Source organism: Crocodylus porosus, unplaced genomic scaffold (assembly GCF_001723895.1).
Source record: "Crocodylus porosus isolate Cpor-Errol unplaced genomic scaffold, CroPor_comp1, whole genome shotgun sequence".
In the NCBI taxonomy this organism is placed as follows: Eukaryota; Metazoa; Chordata; order Crocodylia; family Crocodylidae; genus Crocodylus; species Crocodylus porosus.
The window spans coordinates 26,759,582-26,782,973 of NW_017728914.1; the positions used below are offsets into that span (position 1 = coordinate 26,759,582).

A 23,392-nucleotide genomic window follows, 5' to 3' on the forward strand; every position below is an offset into this window, starting at 1 on the left:
AGGATGCCCGCTGTTGTTTCAGTTTGTTTCCAGTCTTACATTCTTGTATCTCCCCTTGTTTCTCTCCTGATTTAATTTATTTATTTATTTATTTATTTATTTATTTATTTATTTATTTTATGGAGCACCAGTCCTCTGTAATATGCCACACACACATGTTGTGCCTGCTTTCAACGACATAGCTTTCTTCTCTTGTGCACTTTCTGCCTAGGATTGTACACAGGCAGCGTCTCAATCAGAGCAAGCACAGGTAAGGAACCCACAGCACGTGTGCTAGTGTAACACAAAGGCATTTTGCTTGGCATGTGCGCCACGGGGAAGGGACCGGGCGGGTTCTATCGCAACAAGGATTGGACCTGTTGCGGCTCCCCCAGTGTCCGCTTCTGGCATGCCAACATCTTACAGGTCCAATTTGTGACAGTTTTTGGCACTCTGCCCAAAAACATTGTCAACCCCGATCTAGCACATGATTGGCATAAAGCTGTTTGGCATGGCTGTTGTTTCCAAAATACAGACAAGTGTCTTCATTTTTGTAAACGAAAACCTACAAGACATTTTTAAAAGCTGCCATTTTTGCTTGCCCATTTTCACGCATAAAGATAGCCCTAGTTATTAACCTAGGAATAGCGTGAATGTTGAACTGGTCTTTCCTTCCCTTGAAGGATCCTTAGGAGAAATTTGTTCTTTATGGTGAACTTTCTCTCATCTCTTCTGGAGACTCTTCTTTAAAAAGTTTTTGTAATTTTGAGTTAAAGGTATTAAGAAGTAATGGACTTTTCAATGGTTTGTCTTAAAAACACCCCTCTCATCTTTGTTTAGCTTTTCTTATTTTGTTTCTTGTGAAGTCAGAACAGTTATCAGTCCAGAAAAAGCTGCTTTATTTATTTATGCTATTATATTTTTTACAAAATCTTTTTATGCAATCAGTTTGCATCCTAAAAATCAGGTTGTGTTAAACTAGGGAGCCCTAGCTGGTTTGGCGAGCTCACTGGGGCTGGGTGTAGGAGCCTTGAATGAGCCAAGCATATGTTCTTTCAACAGGAATTTAAAGTGTTTGGGGTGGAATCGAGAGACAGGTTTCACATAGTTTTTTGGGACAGGTTTGCAGCCTGCCTGGAGCTTGCAGACACGGCTGTTTCTTCTCGGTCTTTTAAGTGAAATTTCTGTTGTACAGGTTTTAAGTGTTTTCTCTGTCCTTTCTGAAGCATAATTGATAGCTGGAACACCATAGTTTTCCACACACCTTGTTTTTTGGAAAGCAGACTGTAGAAAAAACCATCTTTCCAGGTATGATGGACTGCATGAGACAAAGTAAGTCCTCTTGGAAGTGTAGATTGTGCAGGAAGTGGGGCATCCCAGGAGACAGTCTGGGTGAGGCAGCAAGAACTTCCTTTATGGCAAGATGGCAACAAGCCTAGGTCTCAAACCCTTGTGAGGGCAGTTGCAAGATTCTTTATATAAAGAATTATTTACAGTAAAGTCCTGTAAACAATAAACTGTTGTTTCCATGCCCCAGGGCTCATCAAGGTACTCCAGACTGCATGCAGCAGTTCACTTGCCCCGAGCCAGTTTAATTTCTGCTTCAGACCCAATAATATTTACTAGTAGCGAAATTGTTTCTTGTTTATTTTTGAGCCCACTCATTTATCTCCCAGTGAAGGTGCAACCAGTTTATGAAGCCCAAACCCATAGGTGTGCAAGACTGAACAGAATCTCCCAGGTCATAGAGTCCAGTCTTTGCTAATTCAGGCAGCCTTGTCATATAGGGTTATATGTTATAACCCTTTCTGATTGTTCAGAGCCACAGTTTAGGGTAGCTTGATCTCTTTCAAAATAGCAAGAACACAAGCAGAATTTTCACGTCTATGGGATTTGAGTAACGTGGTCTAGTTTTGTTGTTTAATACAGTTGAAAAACTCTGTACCTCATCAGGGAAACAGTTTAGAGTACTCCTACTGCCTTGTACTTATAGTTTGAAACTTCAGTAATTGACTTTCATCTGGGTAACTGCATTTTTTATTTTGACATGTCACACCCTTTGGCCCCGGTCCCATCTACACAATCTGTTTTAGAAGCTTTCTGATGGACTGTTGGGTAGGAGTTGTAATTGTATTTAGAATCTCCCATTATCACATCATCACTTTTTCAACAAGATCCTACTGCCAACTTTAGAAAGTTTGTTTACTGGAATAAGAGATCAAGTGATGGGTGGGAACATTTAAATAACAAAAAACTCTTAAATGTTGAATGGAATGATCTGCCCAAGCAATAGGTGGGTAGGGAGAAACGTTTTTCTTCTTGAGTCTCACTGAGAACCTCACAGATGAGGGAATAAATCAACCTATTAATATATAGCTCCAATAAACTTCAAAGAAGGCTGCATAAATCAGGTTAGCCCTAGGGCAGTACTGTATTGTTTCAATTAAGCTGACCTTCCCCTCGTCCCCCCCCAAAGAACCATAAAAATTGCACTTTACTTATGTGCAGTTGACCTGTGCTTAAGTCTCTGACCGTCATGACTTCTTTTATTTTAACCACAGTGTTTTTGTGCATTCAGTAAAAACACCAAATAGAAATTTTTTTTTTTCAATATAGTTTCCATTTTAATATTTTTACCACATTTAATTTGGATCTTTGCCTTGGCTACTTTATTTTCCTGTCATATTCTAAGGCTAGTAGTGGTTCAAGGCATTTTTTGGAAGTTGAAATGCAAAATCATAGAAAATTGGGGTCGAAAGGGATGTCAGGCAATCATCTAGCCCAGCGTTTCTCAACTCATGGGTCATGACACAAGTGGGTGGCAAGAATATATGAAAGGGTCACGAACAAACTCTGAAAATGGATTCTTCTTTAAAAGAAAAAACATGGGAAACAGTGTCTTTTCCCTTGCAGGCTGGCAGAGTTCCAGCCTGTGATGAGGGGCTGTTTGGAGCCCCCTGTGCTCCACACCCCCATCTTTTCCATCCCATGCACTAGGGGTCTGGGGGCAGGGGCACCAGGTCAGGAGTGAGGGGCACTGGGTTGGGACTGGCCATCCATGTTTACAGATGGGTCCTGGTTCAAAAAGGTTGAGAACCACTGATCTAGTCCAGCCCCCTGCTCAAAACAGGACTATCCCCAACTATATCATCCTAGCCAAAGCTTCGTCTAGCCGGGTCTTAAACTCCAAGAATGGAGATTCTACCACCTCTCTGGGTAACCTGTCCCAGTGCTCTTTACCTTCCAAGTGAGAGCGTTTTTCCTAATATCTAACCTATACTTCCCTCGTTGCAACTTGAGACCATCGCTCCTTATTCTGTCATCTGCCACCACTGGGAACAGTCGAGCTCCATCTTCCTTTGAACCCCCTTTCAGGTAGCTGAAGGCTGCTATTAAATCCCCTCTCAATCTTCTCTTCTCCAGATTATATAAGACTAGTTCTCTCAGCCTCTCTTCAAGTCATGTCCCCCAGTCCCCACACCGTTTTTGTTCCCCTCTGGACTCTCTCCAATTTCTCTACATCCTTTCTGCAGTGGGGCCCCCAAAACTGCACACGGTACTCCAGATGCGGCCTCACCAGTTCCAAGTGGAGGGGAATAATCACTTCCCTTGATCTACTGGCAGTACTCCTATGAGTGCAGCCCACCCTGCCGTTAGCCTTCTTTGCAGCAAGGGCGCGCTGCTGGCTTATACCTAGCTTATTGTCACTGTAACCCCCAGGTCCAGCCAGTCAGCCCCCAGCCTGTAGCAGTACATGGGATTCTTCCATCCTATGTGCAAGACTTTGCACTTGTCTTTGTTGAACCTCACGGGATTTCTGTTGGTCCAGTCTTCCAAAATTATTTGGTTTTCTTTTCAGACTTTGTGTCAATAGGAAGTTGAACCTTTTTGAGTAGTTATCCAGCATGCTTTTGAGTTCAACCAAACCTTTGTTGAACACAGTGTGAACTTTGCATTCACATTAGTGGTATTCTTTTATTACACATTTTACATTATTATTTTCACTTGGAGCATCAGTAATAGTTTGGTGAAAATGAATCTGCCTAAAGGAGTAGATTCAGGGTAAAGTGGTTCCATTACTTGAATTGCCTACTGTGCTGAAGGGAGGACATCAATATAAATGAAGGCTAAATGTTTTTAACTGTTAGTTTTTGTTCTCCATATTTTTATGCTGTAATAACTGACCGATCTCTGCCACATTTTGGTGCCAAAGATATCCCCTGATGTCCTACTTTTTCACTTTGACATGCAGGATGTTATTCAGTTGCACATCTGATACAAAGAATATGACAAAATGGATATTCTGCATTTTGCAGGGCAGCTGCTGTGCTGTAAATGTCACAAGACATGTTTACGCTCCTTAGCCCATTCAGTTGCTTATTTCATGCCGCTTCCTTCAACTTCAGCCATAATGAGTCAGAAAGTTTTATATGCTACTGTTTATAAATTATATTGTAGATCAGCAGCTTCTCAGTTCTGGCGGTTGGAATGAGAACATCCCAGCAAACGAATCTAGCAGCGTGAGAGGCTAAAAAAAAATAAATACAGTGGACTAAGCAAAAATACATGGCCTGCTTACCTGGAGGCTTGTCCAGCAAACTTGCTCTTTGGCCGCATCCAGACGGGCGTGGACGTTTGGTTCCCTGAGGACAAGTAGCAGGGGCACACCTTGTGCTTCAGCTACTTGTCCCTGGGAACGCCCATGCCGCATGTGCTTTGGTGTGTGGCAAGTTACCCTGAGGGCAGTAGGGGAGGCTGGGGCCAGTGCTGTGCTGGCCCCAGCAACCTTACCTGTGGTTCTGGGGGTCTCCTGGGGCTGCAGCAGTGGGGATCTGGCTGGCAGCTGCAGCGTGGCTCTGGGCAGCCCAGCTCTGTTTTTCGGCAGCATGTGCTGCTGGTGCATGCGCTGTTCTATTTTATTTCCTCCAGCAGGTGTTTTTGACCTGTAGATATCCAGGGATCAAAAAACACTTGTGGGGAAAAAAAAAAAACAGAGCAGCGCATGGACGCGTAGTGCACCCTTGCAGTGCAGATAACACATGACTGCGGTATGTGACCTTGCAGATGTATTTATGGTGCCACATACTGCATAACTGCGCTCCCCTGGACGTGCTTTTTTATAGCTGATGTTACTTTATTATAGGTACCACCTTACCTTTTATAGCTGACGTACAATTTGCAAAATCCCCATTTCCCTCTCAGATTTCCCTTTATTTCATCCATACAATAGATCTGTAACTTCCAATTTATGAGGATCCTGATGGGCTTAGTAAGAACATTGATCTAAAACTCATTAACTACATAATGATGTAGAGTAAATAGTTTCATTCAGTGATTGAGGCATGCAGATGAACATCTGAAATTAGGTAATAGGAACCTTAGGCTTTAAATCTAGAGGGATGAAAGTTCAGAAAATAAAGATTTAAAAAAATCTGAACTGCCCTATGTGTTTGCCCTGGAATAGGGCTGACAACCTACAGGCTGCGGGTTGGGGTTTGGTCTGTGAACCTTTTGATCCAGTCTGTGGATGTGGGGTTTTGGTGGCATTTTTCTCTTGGCTTTTGCAGGTGCTTTCCCTGTGCCACTGCTGGGATAACTGCTGGTAAAAGGCGCTTTCCATGTGCTGCTGTGCTTGTGAATGAATGCTGGAGGTAGAAGAGTCCTAGCACTTCCTAACCCACCTACCTCCAACCCCGGGGTAGGTCATTCCAGCCTGCAGGTGCAAAAGGTTGCCTAAAATCCCTTGGAAGGATTTTAAGTGTTTAGCAGTGGGGGAGTATTTGGAGGTGCAGGAAAGCAGTGCAGCAAAGATGGGAGGATAGTCTAAGGGGGCAGGGTTGCAAGATAGCTTTACTTTAATTTTGTTGTGGCTAGAGTAGTGAAATCATTGTTGCACTTTGATATTATTTTTTATACTGCAAGTTCTTAACTTTCTTGTTATGACAGTTTTCTCCATTAAATTCTCTTGTTATTCTTTATACCAAGTCTGGTCTGTATCATTAACCCCTTTGTGGAAGTTGAGCCATATATCTTTAAACAACCCTTAATTTTGTTTTCAGTTTTTTTGAAAGCAGTGAGTGAAATGGATGTCCATTAACATAAAGATTTTTATGTTGAACTAGAATGTTAAGAAATTGCACCGAGCAGCCAAAATCACTGCTTATTTCCACTAGGTGGCCACATAACCTGTGATTAATCTATAGTTCAAGCAACTGAATCGAAATGTATTTTAAACTAAATTTTTTTTATCAATATCTAGTCCCATTTTGTGTACAGCATCTAAGGGTGGAAATTTCCCAAATAAAAAAAAGTGTAAATTTTTCAAGAGAGAGAATGATATGTAAGCCTCACTGTCAAGGTCCTGGTGGATTTAGCTGTGAATGTGCATGTGTCTGCTTTAGCGTCAACTATTTTAAAATCTATTATGTAGTAAGGGCAAAATTTGCATGGTGTAGCCATACAGTCAGTATACTATAGCAGCAGCAGATCAAGGCATGCAGTTTCAAGGAGGACATGTTCTGTAGGATAGTCTTCCCAATCTGCAGTATGCATACAAAATATGCAAATTATACAGATTAAAGAAATAGGCCATTCTTTGAAAATGAAACATTCCTGAAGAAAGAAAAGCAAGTGAACTCAGAATACTACCAGCTTCTATTGGCCAGTGAATAAGTAGATCATAAACACAGCTCACTAAAAGTGCAGTGCATAACATTGACTTTTTCGGTTCATAATCACTTAACTAGTTGTACTGTCCAGTGTAAGTCAGACCCATTCTCCCACAGTGATACCAGAGTGACCTGAGGTTTTTTTTTTCCTTCTGCTTTTGTCTAGTGCAGCTCTCTTCATCTCTTCAGACTCGGTTCTCTCAACAGCCCAAAGCTGATGTGTTAAATACTTTTGAAAGGAGGAATATTTTCCCAGAATTGAACCTTCCTGAAACCAATTTTTTGCTCCATTCCTCCACTAGCCTCTTATTTATAAGTACTTTACAATAATAAAGGTAGTATGTTTTTAGGCTGCTCCAGTGATCCTGTTTCTCAGGTTCCAGTCATTTCTGAGCTGGTTGTGGGATGCGTGCTCAGCAGTATATTGAATTTGGCCTCAGTGATCAGAGAATCAGAACCCAAGGTTCGCAGTTATGACCTGTGGGATGCAAGCAAGTGCAGCAGTAAGAGGGGGAAGTAGGTAGTGGGTACCCCTCTGCACCCCCAAAGCAGGATGGGGATATGCTGATATATTCCTGAAGATGATTTATTTTTCTAGATGTACAGACATGTACCCCAAACGCTTCAGCTGTTGGCTTACTTAGAGGCAATAGGAGAAAAAACGAATGAGACTTGTTTTCACATCTATTGAATCTTTTTTGTGTGTGGATATACTGGCAAAAAGGTATAGGCTGAATGTGGTAGTGTGTCTTATCATCCACATCCCATGTTGCTACTTGGTACTAGGCATCTCCTAGTGCAGGAAGATTGGGGGAACAGGTAGTAAGTTACATGACCTATAAATAGGAACTTTTCCTGGCCTTTAGCAAGAATCTAAGTCTTTGGCATGAGCTCTATTTTGTCCTCCCAGATTCCTGTTATGTGAACTGTTTGTTTTGTGAATGGAAATAATTAAGCGATAGGGTCTGGTTCATAAGCCCATCTGCAGAAGAGCCCTTGGGCAAGGACTTGTTAATTCCTAAAGTATACAGGTTAAAAGCCTTTTTATAACAAACCCTCATTTTTACTTATAAGCTTTGTCAGGTTATAGTTTTCCAGAACCTATGCTAGTTTGACTGTTTAATGTTAAACATTTTTGCAGATATTTCTTTATAATGTGATCATAAAGAGAACTATTTAGAACACTTTTCAAACATATGGAAACACTTTGTTACCTGTATGTGTGTCTCATAAAGAGTAGAAATCTCATTTTAAACTTCTTAAGAGAATTCCTTGCATTTTGCCACCTGAAAGTTTTACTAAGAGGTGGAGAAAGGAGCTTAAAGGTTAGCCGAAATATAAATTAGAAAAAGTATGCATTACAACCAGATGCAGATCTAGCATTATTTTAGTCTTGATTCGTCTACTTAAGGAACTTTTGAAAAGATTAAAACGTATAGGACTATTTTATGTGTTTAGCTCTGTGTGGAAAACTTTACAATGAAGATACAAGATATAGAGGTGAAGTACCAACCCTCCCAAGCAATACAACAAAACAAACAAAAAACACCCCCCACAGCACCCTATGTCCCTGGTCTAGTTGGTTGTAGTGCATTGCTGCTGGATGACAAAATGATGCTTTAAATAAATATCCTGCATACCTACCTAAAGTCCTGATAAATATCCTTATGAAGCATGCTGATCAGTCATTCAAAGAACAATATATTTTGAAGTACAGGATAGTGATATTGTTCCACTGTTTCACTAGATAAAGTGCACCAGTGTGTCATTTCCGAGACCCTTGTTTTGGTTTCATACCTTACTTTGATAAAGCATTTGAATTATCCTTGTTTGGTGGGTGCTATTATCTTGCATTAAATTGGTTGGGGCAGCATCATACAAACATTGGCCAGGAAGGGTCCTACCGTTCTCTGTAATTGCAGGTAGATGCATCCTATAATTCCTTTCTTATCTGCTGACAAATTGCTAAAAAGCCTGTGGATCTGGCAGTTTGTTTCTCCTGCTTGAGAGTACAGTTCTCCTAAGCCAGGGTAAAGGCCCTAGCAAATCTAGTTGGAAGTAAACACAATATTATTTTTTGGTATTGGAGTCACAGACCAGGACTCCACTGTTCTAACCACAGCACAAACAGACCAGAAAGGCTGCATCTGCCGGAAAAACTTAGGCTTTAAAAATAGAACAAGGAACAATGGATATGGGCAGACAGACTGCTGAGAACAATGAGATAATTACTGATGGTCTCAACGCACCAGCAATCACTGTTAGCAGTTGGGATTTACACAAGTTAGAATTAGGAGGTGAATGCTTTACAGGCAGTCCTCGGACTTAACGACACAATTGGTTCCTGAAAACTGTGTCTTAATTCAAAACACTGTGACTCAGAACCAATTTTCCCATAGGACACAATGTTATAAATGGGGGCTTGGTTCCTGAACCAAGGCCTGATACGCTGTTTACACCAAAAATGACACAGAATTTTGTACTCAATCAATTATAGACGAATAATATAGCTACGTTAATGTGTTTTATATTGTAAATAGCAATCATTGATTTGGACGGACTTCTTTGAGAGAACTTCTCTGGACTTTCTGAAGCCCTCTTGGTTGGACTTTTTGAAGGGTTCTTGGCTGGAGTCTTTTCAGGAGTCTTGGCTGAGATTTGTCTGCTTTCTTAAAAAAAAATGTTCAAGGAAGTTTGGACAGATGTTCTCCAGGCAGATGGGCAACACAGCAAACTTGTTCGCTGACATGGCCTCGCGCTGGATCAAGCGTTGTAAGTGGAAACTGATGTCAAAGTTGAAGCAGGGTGTCAATTTATAAACGTTGTAAGCGCGAAATGTTGTAACTCGAACCGTTGTAAGTTGAGGATGGCCCGTATATCAAAATATTGTCAAATAACACATTTAACATATTTAGAGTCTTTTTCCTTGTTCCCTTTTCTGTCACTAGACTTGATGCTTTACTTTTTTTGACTCTTTTTTGAATGAAGGCCTAGGCTGTGTGGGGAGGGATTGCAGGTGAAAACTGTTGTAAATAATGGCTTGTGCCATTATTATTGTGTGGAACATGGCCTATGGAAGGACTCAGTTTTCCTATATGAACAAGCCATGGGAGTGTGTGGGCTTTCCTGTTTGAACAAGCTGTGGAAGGGTGAGTTTTTCAGGCTTGTAGGATGGTTCAATGTCATGCCTAAGAAGCTGAATAATTTCTGGGGAAAATAGTCTGAAATGGAAGAGTGGGTCTGAAGAAAATATGGGAGATTTATTACTGAAGAGTAAGCACATCCACTGTGCGCCTAGGAACATAATTTTGAGACAAATAAGGTATGTGTGGTGACGGAGTATGCAACAGTGCCGTGTCTTGTGACTTGTGTAGCCTCACAGAGGAAGTCTTGGGCAGAGGCACAGAGAGTTCAATTCTCCAGCAGTGTCAGCTGCCTTAACCATGAGAGAGGCCTTTTGTGGAAATTCCTCACTTTGTTTTCTGTGCAACTTCCAGCTTCTTCCGCAATTTGGAAAAAATTCTGCTGACAGCAGTCTCCTTACTACCCAAACTGGATCCAACCCTTGGCCAGGTTCATCAGTGTGAAGCAGTAGTCTTGCAGGAAGAGATAGAAGATGTGTATGTAATTAAGCACTATTTTAAGTGTGTGTAAGTGTGGGGGAGGGGAAGAGTTGAATTAGGACCACTCGGGGGAATATTGCCAGTAATTCTGCTAATGTTTGAGTTCTTGACTTCGCAGTCTTCCTCATTTTCATCATGTAGTCTTTGAGCATAATTATAATTTACTAAATAAGATAATGGATTCATTTCTCCCTTAAAAGTGGATAAGCGAACTAACCTCATGTAAATACTGGTGCCTCAAGTTACTCTGAAGTAAATAGAAGGTGAATGTGTTTTTACAAAATGTTAAAAAGTTGTGTAGGTTGTAGTTTTGAAGAGTGTCATACTTCACGCTTTTCTGTTTTCAGAGAAAGTAGTAACTAATATATAAAAACACTCTTAAATAGTGCAACATTTTATTTGAAGATGTAGTCTAAGGTAGTGTTTGGTATAACCCATTCTTGTACAGAAAATGAGAGCCACCCCATTTGAAATAAATTGTGGTCTGACAGTGTATAATGAAGATTTGCTTTTGGTAGAAGCCTTGTTTCTTGAGTAGTTTCATTGTATTTACCTTAAAGTGTATTTTCTGGATGTAGTATATGGAGATAATATTTAAGCAAAACAAATGAAATGAAAATGAAAAACATACAGAGTCTGACTGTGTATATAATATTTCTTTGTGGGAAGAATGTATTGACAGTGAAACCTATAATGTTTAAGATGGGTTTGTACAGCACCTAGCACAGTGAACTTGTGATCCCTAGGGTTTTTAGGCTTTCCAATAGTACAAATACTAAAGTAGTTAGGAAGGAAGAAGTCCTGAAATCTTAAATCAAGATTGGGCTCGTGAGCCCTGTTATAACCAGATGCTTTGTCTTTAAATAAATAGTACATTGAGCAGTCTTCTGCTCAGCTTTCACAGGTTTTGTTTATGGTGTTAGAAATCTGCGATCTTTATTGCAATAATTTTATTCGGCCTCTAGCTATTTCTGGACTTTCATTTTTATACGACAGAATCCATATCCAGTATGTTCCCAAAAGTTTCGTAGCTCCATACGTAACTCTTCTCTAATAAAACTACTGTAAATTCCAAAGCCAACCCTTGCAGTCTTTTATCGTTTGTACAAAGTGTCCCCAGTGCCTTTAGAAGTTCGGAGCACAAATGTTCAAGTTGCAAAGACATTTACATATATATGACTATTGTACAGTGTCTGGTTTTAATGCTAACAGCCCACCTGTTCTAGATAGTAAAATAAATGGTGAATAGCTCCAGTGTGTTTTCCATTAGCATGTGGTGTACTCTATCAGCACAAATATTTTTGTGACTAAAAGGGGGTCAGTGTAGTGAGAGATCTAAGCAGCTGTATCTTCTCATTTAAAGATCAGAAACTTATTTCCACACAGAAAATGAATTGACACTTTCTTTTAGAAAGTGTTATCCTCTTACAGATACGTTTTAGCTGCTACAGTGAAGTAGCTCATCATTATAGTTCTTCTAGGCTCACAGATGCATCCATTTGTATGTTTAATGAATAAAGTTGGGGAAAAGGCTTACTGAATACTTATTTCATGTTATTACTAGGAGAAAATTAATCAAATTAAACAGCCTTTAATAAAAATTACTCATGATGCTAACATAGTGATGCTGGTAATGTTCTGCCTAATATGCCTTAGATCCAGGGCTTGGTCCTTTTGAGCAGTTCTCTTGTTTCCAGTGCTGGCAAAGGGTAGGGCTGCTGTGAAACTAGTCTCTGAAGTTTTGGAAGTGGAAGGTGAAGGAAGTACTTTTAACATGGGAAGGGGAGGGGTTTTCTCTGTGGGTATCAGCAAGGTGTCAGATGTGGACCTGGGATATCTTTTCCTTCCCAGACATTCAGTCTTGGGTTAGGATAAAAATGTTTTCGATTGGTTTTAGTAAATAGGAGGGTTTATGTATTTCTGTGCTCTTTACTAGCATAAAGTACAGTTTTGAGAAACTCCTCAATTTTCTGGTGTCACCTCAGTAGATAAGATATACTACCCTGGTTTAAGCAGGCACTGCAAGGTTTATAATGTGTTTTTAATCATTGTGGGATGCAAGGCATTGATATATGGTGCATTATAGTTCTTGGACAATGATCTATGCATTTATAGAACTCTGTAAATAATGTAGGCACGAGTTATTAGTAACGACTGCTTTAGGGTCTTGGCTACTTTAATGCTTACATGTTGGAAAACAAACTTGTTTTTTCGACAGCTAACTTATTGTGGGTTAATCTTTCTGTCCTGAGCTGTTTTCTAATCCATTGCTTTGTTTGCATGTGTGTTTCCTGTGTTGCAAAATAATTATCTAAGATGATTAGATGCTAAACTTGAATACTTCATAGATGACATGTTTCTTTATTTTTTTTGTTTTTCTGTTTTCAGGACTTAAATATTATCTATACTTATCTTCATGGAATGGACATATTGTCACATCTCAGGGAACATCAGCTAAGGTAAGGGTTGTGTGGGATAATTGGCATTGTCCAATACAAATGATATCTAAATACATTGTATGTTGCAAACACTCTTACTTGTGCATTCGAATGATTTTTGGCTTATGTTAAATGGAAGGCAAACAAGACAAAGCACAAACAAAATTGTTGGAAGTACTTCAGTTCTTACAATTCTGTTGCTAGGAGTAATTTCAGTGTGTGTAGGAGTGCTTCAGAAACACTTGAAGAATGTCTTGTGCAGTATCTACATGGATAATAAAAATGGCAATTAGGTTTGAGCTTTATAGTTAAGGGTACATTTTTTTTAACAGGAAAAGTCAAACATCAAGTGTTGACTATCAGGGAAGTTTCATGAAAGGGATGATATTACTAAAGCTATTTATTTCTTTTTAGAGTTTAAAATTACAACTACATTTGTTTTTCTTTCTCAGAATAATGTCTTCAAGTGCCCGCTATGAAAGATACAAGGGAAACCAAGTTCTCTTTTGGTATGTAGCTTTAAGGTGTTAATTTTTACTCTCCCGGGGAGAAATGTAAGACTGGTTTGCTTGTTAGAACATGTTTGTACCCTTAGTTTTGGGGTAAGTGAAAAATAGAAAACTGAGCAGCATTTAAAATTGATACCATTTGATTATACAGCCATATGTCATTTAGACAGTGAGATGGTTATACAGATAAAATAGGGTGTCATTTCTAGAAATGCCCATGGAAGGTAGCCACACAACTTTGGTTGAAGGAGTAGATGTACATATGCGTATTTTAAATGTGTTTTTAAAAAATGTGCAGGTTGTAGCATGTAGAAAACCTAACGTGGTTTTTGGGACTGGTATTGATGATTCAGTAGATGGCACTCTTCCCTTGAAGTTGGTACTTGAACTTGCCAGGGAGTACTGGTCCCTTTGGAGGAGCCAGCCCTCTATCTGAATAGTCTCAAACCATGGGCTCCGATTGCTTTTGGAATTTTAAAAATCCCTTATGGCACCTTACCCAAGACTAGAGAGATTAATTCTCAGCTCCTTCTTAAATTCCTTTTTTTTGATAACTATTTTACTTAATTTCTTTCCACAATTTGTTGTTGGATATTGTATTTTTTTTTCCTCACAGTCTATGCTAAACTTACGTAATGCTGTGTACTAATTGATGCTAAAGAATTTGGTGTTGAGGTAAATGATTCGTGCATATAAAGATTGTAATTTGCTTTGAGATGGAAGTGAGTTTACTTTAAGTACAGTTAAACATAATTTTTATTTTAAAAAGTGTGTTTTTCTACTAGCTCCAAATATGATACTGCAAGTGGTAAATTTTAGCCTAAGTTTTCTGCAGATCTTTCCGCTGTGATACAAGTAATAATTTTGAGGCTGTGCTCTAATAGTAGTTGTAGTAATGCTGTAGTGCTACTAGTATTTTTAGACATCCTAAATCGTCAGTGCAGTTAAATATGAGCTTAGATACATTGGTCTTACCTGAGGCACTGTATGTTTTGTATTGCTATCAATGATTTTGGTTTTCTTCATCACAGCTCAGAAACAATCGCCAGATGTTGGTACATTCTTCTTTCCGGATCTGTGCTTATGAAAGACTCCATGTTTTTACCACCATGCAGGTAATGTGCAAGTTAATTTTTTAAAAAGACTGCAGCATTTTAACATAAGCACTTCCTTGTGTTTATTACTACTGTCTTAATTACTGAACAAGTCTAGAATTCACATTACTTCTCATCACTACTCATTTTGCTTATATTAGGTAATGAAGGTCAGTTGAGTTGCTTTATTTTTGTTCTAGCAGGTCTCCCTATCACGCTTCTTGCATTGAAGAGTTCATGTAGTACTATCTAAGAGGCCTTTTGGTTTAAAAATCCCCCATGTTGACTGTTTCCATGTATCTTGGCTTTATAACAGCTTATTTTCACAAAATCTGCTACAAGGAGAATGTGAATTTAAGTTTTAGTAGGGTAGATCTGCGCCTTATAGAGTAACTAAATTAGATGGATTTATCTAGCACAAGCTTTTGTGAGCTGAAGCTCACTTCATCTGTTGCTGTGAAAGGACATGCCCAAAGCAGTGTATAAGAAGATAGAAATTTTGAATACAAAAGGCAGAAGGAGGAAGAAAAGGGGGTCAGTGCTGGGAGAAGCAAGCAAGCAATAAGAAAACCTACAGGAACAAAGGAGTTACACAAACTAATCCAGGTAATGGGATAAGAATCCACAGTCCCTGTTTACAGCATACTTAACAACCCGGTTTGAGCATGATTTCTTGTTCTGCAGTTTCCCATTTGAATCGGTTTTTAAAGGCTTACTGCCTAAGAATAGCTGCACTGAAGTCAGTGGTGGAGTGTCCAGAGGGAGGGTGAAGTGTTCTGCAACGGGCCTGCTTGTTGTTCTCCAGGTGATGTCAGATCAGCGTTCATCCTTTCATGTAGGGATTGCCTCTTCTGTCCATTGAGAGCAGTGGAGAGACACTGAGAAGGTGACATATATGACTTTGGTAGAGTTGCAAATGAATGAGCCTTGGATGTTTTAATCTGTGTTATTTGGTCCATCTATATTTGTTGGGGCACAGGAGGCATCCGGGAATGTTGTGAGGTCTGGTGCCTTGGTGAGATGGGGAGTTGGGCAGCCAGTTGCTTGAGAGACGGTGTTTGAGATTGGGGGCTTGCTTGTAAGAAAGGACAGGTACTTTGAGATGGTCATCCTTTTCCAGGAGGTCATTAATGATGCGTCTGAGATCTTCAAGATGAGCTGTAGATGACAGCCAGAAAGACTCGGATCACAGTCCCAGGCCAAGGACAATCACATGCGACTTGATTAGATTTAACAGCACAGCTTTTTATGAAATAAGAGGATAGAGACCAGTCATGTCACTCTCAGTAAAAAAATGACAAGTGTCATTGTGTTTCAGTCTTGGAGCACAGCGAGCACATTATGTGACATGTTTTAACTGGAACCTAAGAGTTCACTTCATTTAGGCCTGGCTCTGCTGTGATACTCCGCTTGACCTTGTATGTCATTCTGTGTTTCTCTTCTGTCTTCTGAAGGCATATTTAGTACATTTGTATTCATGCTGCTTATTCAGAAATTGTAGCTGAAAACTAGAACTCCTGTTTAGAGGAAGCTGTAGAATTAGATTGGTGGCTCTATGGAGAAGCAATTTGACTTTACCTGATACTCTTTATGAAAGTCATTAATTTCTTTGTATTTTTGGGACCTATGGGATGGGAAAGAGGATGAGTTATTTTTCTAATTTACATGGCTATAAGAGAGCTGTTTTAGCAGATTGTAGGGATCCTGAAGAGTTCATTTAGAAATTGCCCAATGCCTGAATGAAGTGATACAATGACAATGCAAATTTAAAGAGAGAGTACTGCTGTGGAAAATGTCAGAATGAGCCCATGAAGGCCATGTCGGTATGCTATTAAAGTTATATTACTATTAATCCTGGGGGGCTCTCTCTCTCTTCTTTTTTGTTAAACTATTCTGAATGTAATGAAAAAGAAATTTCTGATATTTCTAAGGCCTGGTTACTTCACAGGTAGCACTGTCTATTTTGTGAGTGCTAATACCTGCAAGATAGACTTCAGCTCCATGCCATCTTCAGAAAAGTATTAAATAGTTGTTTTACTGATTTAAGAATTCATTTAATTCCATTAATTAATTAGAAATATGTTACCCCCCTCAAAGAGCTAAGGCTGTTTACAGTAAAAACCAAAATAAATTATAAAACCTGATGAATTACTAAAATAAAAGAGTGTATAATAAAGCAAACGCTCTGAACAATGATGAAGAATGGCCCCTCATTGAAAGCTTGCCCAAAACAAAAGGTCTTGCATTGCTTCAGGCTGTGACAGGGCACACAGAGGAGGGAGTTCAGAGCTGAAGAGCAACTCGTGAGAATGACCTCCCGCATATTTTTGCCAAATGAACTTGGCCCACAGATGGTGTTGGCAGGAGGTTTCTCTCGAGTTGACCTTAGGGAGAGTAATCTCACTGAAGTCAAAGGACTTGTATCTGTTGCTCATGGTTCATTTAAAAAAAAAAATGCCTTGCATTAATGTCATTGACGGATACCCTCTTGCCCTTACGATCTAAAGGAGTGCAAGTATGCTGTTTAAATGCAGAGCTATGCTACTTGTACTTGTTATGTTAGTGCTTTTATATAAATCATCTCATTGTCAAATTATTGCTGTCATTAAAAACAAAAACAAATGAGAAATGGCTTAAATACTTCAGAAAGTCACATTTTTATCATTTGTTTTGATTTGTACGTGTGACTTTCTGTAGCATTTTTCAGATGACCTCTGCCAGAAGTGTAAAAACTTACTAAGAAAATGGAAACTGGGTACAGCAAAAATACATGCATTTATGCTGCTTATATCTTGGCAACCTTAACTAACTACTGTCAATCTGGGTAAGTGGGGAAAATTTAAGTAAAGACTGTATCTGTTAAATTTCTTATCTCAAGATCAGTCCTTTCTTGCAGTCTATTAAGGACACTCATCTTGATTGCCCACTTGTTCTCTTCTCTCACAGCATCTTATTTTTTTCCCCCACTGTTGCCTGTACATGGGGGGAGAAGGGGGATTGAAAATTCAAAATTTGAAAAGCCATCATCTTTTCCTTTTAGTTAAAAAAACAAAATAACAGATCATCCTTAAAAGCTCCTCTGTGATGAGTACAGATCAGTGCTATTTAGAATGTGTTAAGCTCATGATCATTTTTATCTTATGAGACTTAACTGAAAGAACAGAACATTTTCATATATTAATTGTATACTGTACCACCTACCTCTGCTATATCCCTTTATCCAGCTGTTCCACTTCTCCACAATGCTAGACAAGGAATTTTCTGGGATAAAGATCGTTTTATTTCTTTGTGCAATACTTAGTGTACTACTGGCTGTTAGACACCATTTTTTATACAAATAGTTATACCATTTAAATAATTTGACATAGATATATCTCTTGGATACTTATTTTTCTCATTCCATTACTCGGATTCAGATTATTTTCTATGCAAATTTTCTGTCAAAACAGGTTTTAAAACACTTAGTTTATGCCAGTAATGCAAATTAACATTGTGATGGGGCTCTCAGTAGTTTGAAATGGATTGAGTCCATCAGTCATTTTAGGATAAAATTGACCAAACAGATTTATAGGAAGAGTTACGGGACAAATAATTTCTGCAAAATGAGGTGCGTGGGACAACCAATAATAAATAAATAGTTGTTTATCATTGCTGGATAGAGCTGATTAATGACATTCCCTCCTAATGCTAAATCTTCTCAGTTTTTTCAGTATGTCAGCAAATGCAAATTTTGTTTTTAAACCAGGCAAATCATAACAGACTAGTGTTTGTTTGTTGGGGTTTTTTGTGTGTGGTTTTTTTTTTTTAAGCTTGCTCAAAAGGAAATCCTAGCATGTGTTTTCTGACCCAAGCAAGGATGGGGCAAGAAAATCCAAAGATCTGCATTTATACTGATGATTCTTGAACGTGTTGATTAACCTTTCTCCCCTTTCATCTGCTTTGTTGAAGCAAACTAAGCAGTTTGCTTGTATGCAGAAGAGTCAGTGCTAAGTATGTCTCAGTTGCAGAGGAGCAGCTCTGAAGAAGAGTCTTTCCAAATCTTACAACACCTGGCTACGAAGGCTGGGTTTGAGTTGAAACCCTGCTTCCAATGTGCAAGGGCCATATCTCAGATGCATGGACTGGGAACCATCCAGCAGTTATGAAGCTCTTGTATCCTGTTTTGGATCAACCAATGTTTGGCGTGTATATGCTTTGTGCCCTCTTGTTTAGTAGTTGAAAAGAGTGATGAAGGTAGTCATTGTTAGTGGGCTCAGCTTTGAAACGGCGATTTTTTTTTTTATTTTTATTTTTTTAAGAATGAAAGAATTAACCAGTCCACAGATGCAACCATTCAACTTAGGGTTTGCTACAACTTGATTATTTTTTACTAGAACAATATAGAAGTTTAAAAGAATACATGTGGGTATTGTGGGCTAGGGTTGATTTACAGTGTTGAAAGACTTAGCTGTAAATGAAATGATGGAAAATGCTGCTTCCTTAGGGCTGAGTGTGACTGCAACTTTAGGGCCTTTGGTTATAAACTGTACTGGTAAGCCATCTTCGCTTCCCACGCAGTCACAAAGGACACCTATACACTGTTAAGCAAGACTGCTGGAGTGTGGTAATTACTGCGCTGCAGCATCAACAAGCTTTAGTTAAGGCACCCCCCCACTGCCATTTTTCAGCACAGGGATGCTGATATACATGACGCTCCAGGCGGTTTAATTAGAGTGGCTCTCAGAGCCTCTCTGATTAAAGCATACCTCCCCCAATCCTGGAGCCCGTGTATAAATGCCCATAGTACTCACTGTAGTGGAAACTTCAGTTTGGGGGTCATTGGACAATGGGTATGTTACAGTGCTGCAATCGCAGCTTTTCAGGCTGACCAGTACTATCTGCTATCTCATTCCTACATCTGTTCATATCTGTCTGTTCTTTTGTGCCTTATGTTTAGATAAATTCTTGAGGCGGCCACCATATCTTTTCTCTGTGATGGCACGGAGCTATCAATATCAGCCCAAAGGAGCCTCAGTCATGGATCATGGTCTCAAGGCTTTCCTGTGATCAAAATAATAAATAGATGCCACTTTTATAATGGATGCCAGTTTCTTTCATCGCTATTGCAAACTTAATGGATGGTTATAAAACTGCGATTCAAAGAAGAAGCAATAGTGTATGACAGTTTTGGAATTCTTGGCGCTGTTGGCATTTTCCTTTTGCTTCCTGTAAATACTATAAATGAAGAATTTAACAGGATTTGGTAGGTCTTAAAATCAGTTCTTGTTTATAATCGGTACATTTGAGTTTTGCAGCAGGGGCAAACTTAGATGAGTGAAACTTCTTCAAGCTTGGTTACTATAGGCAGCAATTTAAGCTCTCAACTTTTCAGAATGAAATTCAGCAATGCCCAAGTTAAGTACATCACAAGTGGATATCAGCATAAAGCTGTGTTGAAGTCCATATTAAAATTACTGTATTTACCTGAATCCAAGATTACTTTTGAGTTTAAAGTGACCTCCCCCAATAATTAGATTCTAGACATAGAACATTATAAATCTGCTTTAATTTTCTATGTCTAGAATCTAGGTATTATCTTAAGTTCACCCCTCTTATCACTGCCACAGGGAAAAAAGTGGCTGGTGGGGCAGGCAGCCTGCACAATGCCTCCTGTCGTCTCCTTGCCACCTGCCAACCCAGTGCTTTTTTCCCCCCTGCCACTTGTCTCCCTCTGGGGCCTGTCTCTCTCCTTCTTTTCTTCTCTTCCCTTCCCTTCCCTTCCCCCACATACCTTTACAGCTGCTCTGGCTCTGCTAAGGGGCACGGAGCACATGGCCAGGCCAGGCAGTAGCAGCAGTTCAAGCTCCAGCCTGGTTTGGGGTTGGAGCCAGAGCTGAAGCAGTTCCTACTGCTGCTCTGTGCACCCTTTCCTGAACGTCTTTCTGCTCCGCGTGTTCCTTTCCTCAGCCTCCCCTTGTGCAACGTGCCCGTTCCCTGTGCTCCTGCTCCATGGGCTCCTTTTCCCACCCCCTTTCCTACGCGCTCCTTGTTCTGTCCATCTGTTCCTTTGTGCTCCCCATACGCCCCTTTCCTGTGCTCTTTGTTCTGTGCATCTCCTCTCCCACTGCCCTTTGCTCACCCCCCTCCCCTGAACTGTGCACCTGCTTCCCTGTGCTCTCCCTGCATTGCATGTCCCCTTCCTGTGGGCTCCCCCTTCATGGCACAGACCCTTTCTCTGCATTTTCATCTGAACCACATACTCCTGTCCCTCTTTTGAACCCCTGATCCACGCACCTCTTATCTGCTGCATGAGCTACCATGGCCCCATCTGGAGCTGCTGAAGCTACTTGCCTGGCCTATACTCAAATCTAAGACAAGGGTCCCACCCCCATGCTAATGGGGTATAAACTTCATTTGGCGTTTGAGTAAATATGGTTAAAATTGTCTTTGTAAACTATTAAAAAGAGTACAGCTGCTTTTCAAGTGTATGATGAGGGAAAGCAACTGCTACACAATAATTAGGGTCACAGTGCATGGAACTGCTGGTACTTTACAGTCTAAATAAGGGATGCAAAAACACTAAGGAATTACCTAGTTTAAGTAGAGAGGTAATCCGAGAAGGAAATGAGTATGCTTTCTTTTGGGTTATTTAGATCATTCCCTGTCCTTACCTTCATTACAGAGCAGAGATAGAAAAAACTGAAATATGAGCTAGTTACTTTTAAGCACAAGGAATTGGAAGGAAACATTTATTTGGAGCTCAAGTACTTAATAATATCTGTGTTTATTTGCTTGAGAAGAATTAAAAACTCTATATACCTTGTGACTCTTCAGTAAGCATATAAGCAATAAAGGTATTTTTCTCCTAAGAAGAATTTTTAAAAAATGTTGTTAAAAGAGCATCATGTCTCCACCAAGTGTCAGTGGCTTTGCAATAAGTTAACTTGCTTAGGAATACAGTACTTCATGCTTGGTCTGCACAAAGTACATGATTGAAAAAAGAAAGTATAAAGAAGAAATGTGTATAGTACTATATTATTTAGGCTCTGTATAGCTGTCATCTAAATATAGCGTTTCAGAGCATTAACAATCACTAGGTAAAATTTAACAGTTACATTGTGCACTGAGTGATTATTTGTGACTACGATGGGATACTTATGCGCTGGTAGTTATAAAGACTATGTACTTAAACAAATACGTGTTTTGGAATTCGCAGCATGTAAGCATACTCCAGTATTGCCATATATACTTTGTTTTTTAACAGCAGCATTAGTGATCAATGCTAAAATGCATGAATGTGTATTTTATACAGCTAGAGATGCAGCTAAGTCTTGACAAACTGTCTTCTAACAAGATAAAGATTTTTAGCTAATTTGGTACTTATTTAAGTATGAGCTGTGTTTTCTTCATACCTTTACTTCTCTAAATATTAACTTTCCCATAAGCCCCTTATTTCTTCACTTCAGTTGATTTTGCTTTTTATATTTATACTAGCAAATTGCTTATCAAGAATGATGGGGGAGATGGGGGGAGCTTGCTAACCCAAACCTTGGTCAGATAAATTCAGTTTCTAGTTTCTCTACGGCCACTCTAGAACCATGGTGTATTTATATGTATGGTTGAAGTGGTCTGCTAGTAACACTGAACAGTTGCTAGTAAAATAAGTGCTAGTGCCTTTGCAAGGACAGCTGCTTATACAAGTGCCTTTTGGGGAGAGAGTTGTTTTCAGTTGCCTGAGGGATGCCTGCTTGTTTGGGAATGGGGCGTCTAAAGCACTTCTTAAATACTGGCTTTGTCGAAAATGATAGGTAACCGTCCCAGAATCTGTCTTACATGCAGTATCACATTATCAAGCTAAATGTAATTGCAGGAGATGCTATGGCTACAGTTGTTTATTAGTATGATATTTACAGTCTCAAATTGGCTAAAAGTCAGAAAATGTTGGCTACGGCATAGTATTTTCTCTTTATCTCTTCTTCCTTCTACCCTCCTGCTGTCAGTTACTACCGTTAAGAGGTTGTATAAGTTATCCTTCCTTTGCAGATCTCTTTCCATCCATTATGGATCAGTAGATTGTTTCAGAATGAGCTGGGCTCAGGAAAACATTTCCTTTGTGGATCATTCTCGCTGGCATCCTGTCACACTTTTAGCTTCTCTCATTCCTTGGAGTCTCGGAACAGTAGAGACTCCCTATGTCTGAAGAAGGGTGATTGCGCTCGAAGGCTTGCTAAGAACTTTTTCCCAACTACTCAGTTGGTCTAATAAAAGATACCACATCTACTTAAACAGCCTACCCTGCCTTTGTGGAATAGTAATTTACAGCAACATACCTGATGGATGGGAGCTTCACCTTTGCAGCATTAACAACTGGTGGAGTCGGGATACTTCACTAGATGGACTTGATGATCTTCTCTAGTATTGCAGCATTACTTTCCTCCATTCACTATTTCTAGTCTCTGTTTAGAAGACTGGATTTTTCATGTAAGTTGTAAATGTCACAGTGCCTTCCTGTTCTTGTTGATGCCTTGCTTTGCCTTTGTCAGCTGAAATAAAAATGCCAGATCCTTGATTGATGTAAGTCATAACTCCAATTAATGGATGTCTCTTCACAGACTTTAAACACCTGAGGATCTGTCCCAAAAAACTAGTTGTTACTCATACAAAGTGGTAGTTGTGATGCTGGTCCAAAATACTTGCATATCTCTTAAATATGTTTTTCAGTACAGCTTTATCTAAACTTCTTGACCCAAAATGGTGGATATAAAGAAATAGGATTAATTTCTTATGAGTATGTATTCTACGATAGGTTTGGTATTCCTATAGTCACACTCAACTTCAGATATGTGAAGGTGATTTTGAGTCCACATTGTATTGTTTGTGGATCTTATGAGTTGGCATTTAGATGAAGAAACCCTCAATTAGTTTCATAGATTTCATAGACATTAGGGCTGGAAGGGACCTCGGGAGATCATCGAGTCCAGCCCCCCGCCCAAAGGGCAGGAAGTCAGGTGGGGTCAGAGGATCCCAGCAAGATAAGCATCCAATTTACTCTTGAAGGTGTTCAATGTAGGTGCTTGAACCACCTCCGCTGGCAGACTGTTC

General features: G+C 39.6%; 1 protein-coding gene across 7 annotated transcripts in view; it reads left to right on the forward strand.

Annotated features, from left to right (window-relative positions):
* The window catches only part of RAPGEF6 (Rap guanine nucleotide exchange factor 6), a 229,346-nt gene that overhangs the window by 37,362 nt on the left and 168,592 nt on the right, over positions 1–23,392 (forward strand). For all 7 annotated transcript variants that reach the window (XM_019535060.1, XM_019535062.1, XM_019535055.1 and 4 more), the window contains exons 2-4: positions 12,659–12,729; positions 13,161–13,217; positions 14,249–14,332. In XM_019535060.1, the coding sequence (XP_019390605.1) occupies positions 12,659–12,729; positions 13,161–13,217; positions 14,249–14,332 (212 nt within the window). The remainder of the gene's footprint in view (positions 1–12,658; positions 12,730–13,160; positions 13,218–14,248; positions 14,333–23,392) is intronic.